This window comes from Varanus komodoensis, unplaced genomic scaffold (assembly GCF_004798865.1).
Source record: "Varanus komodoensis strain SLA01 unplaced genomic scaffold, ASM479886v1 scaffold30, whole genome shotgun sequence".
Classification (NCBI taxonomy): Eukaryota; Metazoa; Chordata; class Lepidosauria; order Squamata; family Varanidae; genus Varanus; species Varanus komodoensis.
In genome coordinates, this window is record NW_025335762.1 from 3,588,684 (window position 1) to 3,596,635 (window position 7,952).

Consider the following 7,952-nt stretch of genomic DNA (forward strand, 5'->3'; position numbering starts at 1 on the left):
AAGCAGATGTTGGCCTTGTTTAAAATGGTGTCAGTCGTGAGGCTTGGCCAACTATATCAACTGATTAAAAATTGTCCCCAACAACTAGGCAACTGGCTTACAGAAAAGAAACAAAAGTGAAGAGCCCGTAGGAAAGCTTCCGGGAATGAGCACATGTGCCGAAGTGTCCGTCCTCCTCTCTCACCTCATAAATGGCCTTCAGATGTGGAAGCAGGTTGTTTCTTTCAAAAATGCTGCTTACCTCCATGTGGAGTTCATGGAGCGATCCATCTCAGGCCCACTCCTGCTGGGATGCCCTGAAGTCCCTGAACTTGGACGCTTGTGGGCAATCTCTGCAAAGCAAGAAAAGTGGTGGAGGCATTTTCTGCCTCTCTGCATTTCACATGACAGGCTATTTTCTATATCTAGTTGGGGCGTCTTGGAAAGAGAGGGAAGGAATCGCGGAACAGTGGAGTCGGAAGGGGCTGCGAAGGCCATGGGGTCCAACCTCCTGCTCAGGGCAGGACTCCAAGTTAAAGCGTCCTTCTCCGACGGCTCTCCGGCAGCATCTAGCACCCCTCCGGTGTGGGAGAGCCGCTGCCTCCCTGGGTCACAGGTTCCATTGCCACAGTGCTCCAGCAGGGGGAGGTTCTTCCTGAGTCCAGCGGGAGCCCGCCTTCCGGAGGCCGGGGCAGCTTCATACCTTGCGCCCTGGCTGCCCCCGTTTCCTCTCCTTGCTGCTCCCTTTAACACTTCCCTGAAGCTGCTTTCCTGATCTCAGCAGCTGGTGCGGTTCTTTCAGTGCTGGCTGTGAGGAGTGGGGAGTGGGGGTCAGCGCTTCCTCTCCTAGGTCCGAGTCAGAGTGCTGCTGCTGACCTTGGGGCTGGGAATTCGGGTCTTCCCATGGCCACCGAGGTAACGGCTCGGAGCCGTGGGATCACTCCTGCCATTGCCTGAGAACCGCCGAGTGAATCTCCATCACTGTCCTCTTCCTGGAACTGGGTTACTCTACCAACCTGTAAGGCTTGGAGCTAAGGTGGCTTTTCTTTCTGTTCTTTCTCTGCTGCTCCTGCCCGCCCGTGGCCCCGGATGTGCCCAATGGACGTCACTGCCTGCAATTCCCCTGCTGGGAGCCAGTGGTAAAGCAGCGCATGCAGATGTTCAACTCTCCGTACAAGGGTGTCTTGGAGTGCGTCGGGACGGTTTGGCGGACCGAAGGCTTGGGAGCCTTCTACCGGAGCTACACCACGCAGCTCACCATGAACGTCCCTTTCCAGGCCATCCACTTCATCACCTACGAGTTCACGCAGGAGCAGATGAACCCCCTTCGGCAGTACAACCCTCTCACGCACATTGTTTCGGGCGCCGTGGCGGGGGCCGTGGCTGCGGCTGCCACGACACCTCTGGACGTCTGCAAGACCCTCCTCAACACTCAGGAGAACATGGTCTTGAGTTCGGTGAACATCAGTGGGCATCTCTCGGGAATGGCCAATGCCTTTCGGACGGTGTACCAACTCGGCGGCATTGCTGGGTATTTTAAGGGGGTTCAGGCACGTGTGATTTACCAGATGCCTTCCACTGCCATTGCCTGGTCTGTGTATGAATTTTTCAAGTATGTACTTACAAAGCGTGAGCTGGAGAAAGGAACGCCATGCTGACAAAGCTGGTATATGGCACTGGCCCATCGTAAGCTCTGGGGCACCTCCTGCTCCGTGCCTGTGACATAAATTTTCTGGCTGATTCACAACCGGGTTCTCGGTGTGCGTATATCTGTGTTTTGAGATGCGGGAGGAATCTTTGCCTGTCCTCCTCCTCTTAAACCAAATCGTTCAAGGACTCTTATTTTAAGAAAGGATTTATAGTTGTTTGTTTCCTATGGAGTTGATAACTGTGATAGGAATTTTTAAGCAAGGGTGTACTTGTTTCTTTACCGGATTGGCAGAGTGAGCTTCCCTGGATGTGCTTTTTTATTGCATGGGGAGAGAATTCTTGTGGATTGGATTTTCCCATGCATCTTGAAAATATAAAAGTAGACACCCTTTTTTAGCCAAATGAAGTTTTATAGAGAGAAAAGTTATGTGCTATAAATAGATGGATAATGTTTATCCTTTATTTTTCTATATAGATGCATCAAGTGGTTTTCAAAGAGTTACAGCTGGGTGCGTGTGTTTCTGTCTTGAAGACACAATCCTATGCATGTTTAGATTAGAAAAAGGGCCTAAACTTCCATAGGATTGCACCAAATTGTGAAAAGCACCAGTATTCTGCCTAAACCAGAATTGCTTTAATCCCAGCCTGTTGCCCCTGGCATTGGGGGCTTCCAGACTGATAGTGCTGGCGGCTGAGATGCATTAAGCAGTGTTTCCATTTTCATCCCCTGCCTCCAACCCCAAAGTGGAGGCAGGCGGATGGCTTGACGAAAGTCTCATCTGGAAGCCCCATGCAGGGAGAGGCTGTCGTGCGTTTTCCCCTCTCTTTCCCCCAAAGTCCTTAGTAGCTCTTTCAGCATCCAACTTGAAGACATGCTAAAGGGACTTAAGGCTCTGAAATTCTGAGAGTCTGAGAGCCTTACCCGAGTCTTTTTCCTTTTAGCATGTCAGGATCAGTGGCCGTGTCCCAGAAAATCAGCCAGTTTCTTTCTGCTACTAAATCTTAACACTCTGAATGAACACTTAAAAAGTCTAAAGGTACTTAAAAGCAACAACACGGCAGATAGGCAGACTGCATCTCAGTTTTTGTATCGGTGTTGTGGCTTTTTAACTTATTTAAAAGTTAAATACTACTTTCGGCAAAGACTGCAGTTTTGCACCTCCTCCTGTTGGGAGCCGGACTTGTCGGCGAATTCTATTGCACAAACGTGTGTAAAAATGAACAGCTGCAAGAGTATGCGTGGATGGGCATCAAGTTTACACTTCTGTACGAGAACTCGCTTTGAATCACTTCTGGTAGAAGAAAAGACAAGGCAAAACTGACAGGAGAACGTGGGACGGCAGCTGCCTGTTGAGGTGCAGTGATGAACCCTTGGAAATGAAAAGCCTTAGCAGAGGAGAATGTAAAGTCAAACATCTCCAAAGCCGTGTGTGTGTGTGTGTGTGTGTGTGTGTGTGTGTGTGTGTGTGTAGTTCACACAAATGAAGGTGTGTAGTTTTTGGTGTGTATGCTAGCACTTGCAATAGGTATCTGTGTCTACTGCACTGAAACATTTGTGGGATTCACAGAAATGTTTTGCTTGTCCAAACAGTCAGTTTGCAAATTGGGATGGTCTCATTTTGCCTGCTGCAACCCATTTTCTGCAAAACGGAAAATTCTAGCGGAGGAAGCTTTTTTGGCTCTGTTTTCCAAAAAAGCTCCTTTGACCTAAGCTGAAAAGTGTATGATAGGTCATTCAAAATGGGCTGTTTCTTCAAATGTGTCTGTCTGGATGCATATACTTTATAAGCTTGCAAGTAGTAGATGTAAAGAAGGGAGCCTACAGCTTTTTGTAGGAGTCCCAGTACACTAATACCTCATTATTGGCTGTGGAGGCAGGGGCTGGTGGGTGTTGTAGTCCGAAACCGCTGGAAGGCCATCCCTAGTCTGGCTTGGTTGCTGTGGGTTGCTCCACCTCGCAGCCCCCCAGTTGCTTTCGGATTTCGCTTCCTGTCAGTTCCAGCCTGCTCGGCCAGTGGTCAGGAATGTTTCGAGTTGTCATTCAAAACATTTGGAGGAGGACGGCTGGCTGCCTTTCTATTTGAAGAGGAAAAACTTGAACCCCATGGCTTTAAGTGCTGTCCTTCGTGGATTAATATGCTTCCAGGTATCTCTGCCAGTGATGAAGAGTGGAACAAGAAGAAACCTTGTGGCTCGTTATGGGGGTTTGGAGCTTTTCACTGCTTTTGTTTTACCCCATTTCCCACCTACTATATCTGCGGCAGAATGACAGGTTATGCTTAATTCATGCTGCTCCTTGGAACATGAAAGCAAAAGCCCCCACATCTGGAATCACCCTTTCTCTTGATTGGCTGCAAAATTGAGCCAGGTAGCTGATATTTTGGCATCCATTTAAAAGAGTTATCATTGTGTAAAAAGTCATCAAGTTTGCCAGTTGAAGGGTAATCAGTCTGAAAAACGGCATCCTTCCCTGAAAGCTGTTCACCATTTAATTGGCTGTTTAAAAAAACAAACTATAAACTGTATCAGGCAACTTTTTACAAACAACTTCTTGCTTCTTCTTTTTCATTAGAAAACTTTACAGCTTTTTCCCACCCCCAGTTGTGTGTGTTCTTATCTGGACTGTCTTCTCCAAACTAGTGCCTGGCAGGTATGTTGGACTGTGTCTCCTATGAAGCAGTGCAAATTGCAGGCCGGACACATCTGCCAGGCACAAGTTCAGGAAAAGGAAGAACGGTCCAGGGACCCTGGCAAAGGGACGATTCTGTTTCTGACGGCCCAGTGGGATCGCAGAGGTGTGCCCTTGAATTTGCAAGATGCTTCGTGAGTCACCACTTAAGTATTTTTGAGAATGCGTTCCTTATTTCCTGACTTTTTTAGAAGCCGAACAGACGGGTAGCCTGAAGCCAAGCTTACAGTGAGATGGGAACCTTCCAAATATTGCTTCTCAGTGAGTGATTATTGTGAAACTGAAGGTACTGCTCGAGATCTGCAGTCGGGTTGGCTGCAGTTTTTTGCATACTGGTTTGCGTGTAATGTTTCCTTCCTGACTGCAGGCTTTGATTACTCGGAGATAAATGCAAGGTACCGGACATAGGCAGACCACTCAAATATTTCAACAACATTTCTTGAAATGTACTATGGAGTAACTTCGTTGGGGAATACCTATGCTCCTTCCTTTTGAAATACATGATAACCGAAGCTATGCTGGCTACAAGCAGGAATGCCAGCGTGCGTAAACTTGCATTATTTGGCCGGGGAAACAAAATCGTTGTGCGTGCAAATATGTATCATGGGTAGTTGCTTGTTCAGCTCAAAATAGACACGAAGTTTGGTTTGGTTTTGATTTTTGTTTTAGAATGAACGTCTTCTATGTTGTTCAGGTGGCCTTTGCAGCATTTGAAAACCCAAGGGGAAGGATGCTTCTGCTTTGGTGTCATATGAACAAACGTGGTTTGTTCCTTCAAGCCTACCTTGTTCCTGAAGATGGAATTCCAGGCAGTTTCTATTCCACAGAGAAGTGATTTGTCAAACATGCAGAAATGTCCCTGCACGTGAACAACCAGCATGCCAGGAAGGCTTCATAGCCTGACAGTTTAGCGTTCTTTTTGCAGAGGAGCTATTAAGTGGATTAATATTTGATCAGTGAACCTGCCTCTGGAGTCTGAAGTGGGCAGAACCCAGACATGGGTTTAGCACCTTCATGAGAAATAGATCCTAGAAAACTCAGGACCAAGTCAGGGATGCTTTCAGGATTCATGCCTAGCTTTGGGGTGGGTGGGGAATGCCTAGCTGATCTCTCCCCCACCCGGATCAGTTGAACAACCCCCAGCCCCTTTTTGCTAATATTTGTTTTTGAAAGCAGAATGTATAAATTGCTTTTAAAACTTTTGTCTTCACAAGCAGTTTGCTGGGAAGCGGGTGTTTAGACAGAAATAGTTTTCCGACACGCACAAGCCCAAGTCCGCCTTGAGTGCACTGTGCACAGAATTGGGAACTAAGTCCAGGTTTCTTTGTCCAGCTTAGAGTTGGTTCACCCGTTAGTAGATAAGGGTTAGTCTTCCACTACAGTTATGTGCTGCAAGGGTCTGCAGTCGAGCTGCAGCTGGCTACGTATGCCAAATCCATGTGTCATCACTCTGTGTTTCATTCCTGAGCAGCTACAAAACCCTCTGACAAAAGCAATGCCTGGAGCAATCTTCCAGTCCAGTTGGAAAAAGCTGCCACAGAGAAAGACTCAGTTTGGAGTTGACTCAGGGCCCTTGTTGGGTTGGTAAGAGGAACTAAAAAGAGAAAAGAGCTCAAGCTAGCCAATCAGGGATCCAGCCCAGTAGCATCCCTGATTGGTATTCCTCCAAAACATAGGCACAAGATGATTGGAGTTGCTTGGGGTGGAGAAGTGGGCTTGTGCTGTTTGTGGCTTGTACCGACGTCCGCAAGTGCACTCAGCAGCCGGAGGAACCCAACATGACCCAGCTCAATGGCTTGCTGGCTAGATTTCTTTGTTCAAACATTGCATGGGAATGGGCAAATTGGTATCTTTAAACACAGCTCTCCCACAGCCCTATGAAACTGAAACTGGGTGTTTGATTCTAAAATGCAGAAGGGTCAAGGTAGGACCAGGGTCTCTTCTGCCACCTGCTTGGCAAAGCCCCCCCCCCCCCGGCAGTCCATGAAGATCAATAACTCTACGTGGGCTGTTGTCCTATAAGTGAGCTAGATGTAAGGAGAAGAGGTGGTGTTCCACAGTGTTCTCAAAGGCCTGTAAGACCCTTATGCTGCATAAGGTGGCTGAGTGCCAGGAGGTGTGTTGCTTGGAGCCAAGAATGGATCCTTCAGTGTATTTATTGCTTAGAACCACCTGGATTTCAGTTACAGTGTGGTGCAGTGGTTCAGAGTGCGGGTCTGGGACTCAGGTGATCTGGGTTCTAGTCTCCGCTCAGCCATGGAGCCAACTGGGTGACTTTGGGCCAGACCCTCAGTCCAACCTACCTCACAGGGTTGTTGTTGTGGGGATGAGATCAGGAGAAGAAGAATGATGTAAGCCTTTTTGAGTTTTTTTAAACAAGAGAAAGGTGGGATAGAAATCTAAAAATAAATGCATACATAAATACATTTCCTCCTTGCTTGGGCCTTGCTTTGTATCTGTTTGGGCATGTTCATGGGATGTGGCCCTAGCAGTTGGGTTGCAGGGGAGATGGACAGTCCTTGGTGGCAAATCCAGGTTAACTCTGATAAATGTGGTGCTCATTGTTTTAAATAAAAGTGTATCCTGCTGAAAACGCACATTAAGCTTAAGGTTGGGTGGCCGATCTGAGGTATGTTCTCTAGAACAGCCTTCCCCAGTCTGGTCTCCTTCAGTTCTTTTGGGCTTAAACTCCCAGCAGCCCCAGCTAACTTGGCCAATAGCTGAGAATATTGGGAGCTGAAGCAGCAGGCTGGGGAAGGCTGCTTTACGATTGCCTACAATTCCCATTATCCCTCACCTTGGGACATACTGGCTAGAGCTGGTGGGAGTTACAGGCTGAAACATCTGGAAGGTTGCCAAGTGACCATTCCTGCTGGAAGGCCATGCTGAGTTGGCACTGTTTGCAGGCCTAGAATTCTCCATAAGAAATGAAACTATCTAGCAGCTCAAATGTTGTGTGAATGTTCTTTACAAATAAAACTTTGTATATGTGGAAGCGCACACACTGCTGCTTTGTATGCTGCAAACGCACATTTTTAAAGAGTGAATGTTTAAGTTTCTATTTGCTGTTGTAAAATTGCCTTTTATTTACCTATTTTTATTTTGAAAAAAGATTGTACATGTATATAAATATAAATATATATGTATATGTATATTTAACAGGCAGAGAATCGTATTTCAGAAATGCTGCTACAGTTGAAACACTGGAGCTCAAGAAATAAAAAAGTATTTTGTTTGCCAGATTCCTTAGTTCATTGGTGGCGATGGAGTCGCATGGTAAATTTATAGCTGGGAATGATACATTTTGTTATTAACCAGTTTCTTTTCTATGCTTGAGGCCCTCTGCATGTTCATGATCATGCATAAACAATAATAAAGATGATAATGACAATACACGTGCAGTAAAATGCAGCACAACATTCCAGTACAGTATGCAAAATTTAAAACAGTTTAAACAACTGAAATAATTTCAACAAAACCCGGACCTGTTAAAACAGCGGACGTGCTGCATCATAAGCCATTAATGTCTGGGAGCAGAGGGTCCTTAACCTGGCACTGAAGTGATGTCAGTGTTGGCACCAGGAGAGCCTCAGTATGGAGATCATGTGATCATTTGGGGGGCCACAACTGGGAA

At 46.7% G+C, this 7,952-nt stretch overlaps 1 protein-coding gene across 5 annotated transcripts in view; it reads left to right on the plus strand.

Moving 5' to 3' along the window:
• The window catches only part of SLC25A37 (solute carrier family 25 member 37), a 43,856-nt gene extending 36,296 nt beyond the window's left edge, over nt 1-7,560 (plus strand). For all 5 annotated transcript variants that reach the window (XM_044437281.1, XM_044437286.1, XM_044437282.1 and 2 more), the window contains one exon: nt 1,117-7,560. In XM_044437281.1, the coding sequence (XP_044293216.1) occupies nt 1,117-1,637 (521 nt within the window). In that variant the 3' untranslated portion in view covers nt 1,638-7,560. The remainder of the gene's footprint in view (nt 1-1,116) is intronic.
• Nucleotides 7,561-7,952: the final 392 nt, after the last annotated feature.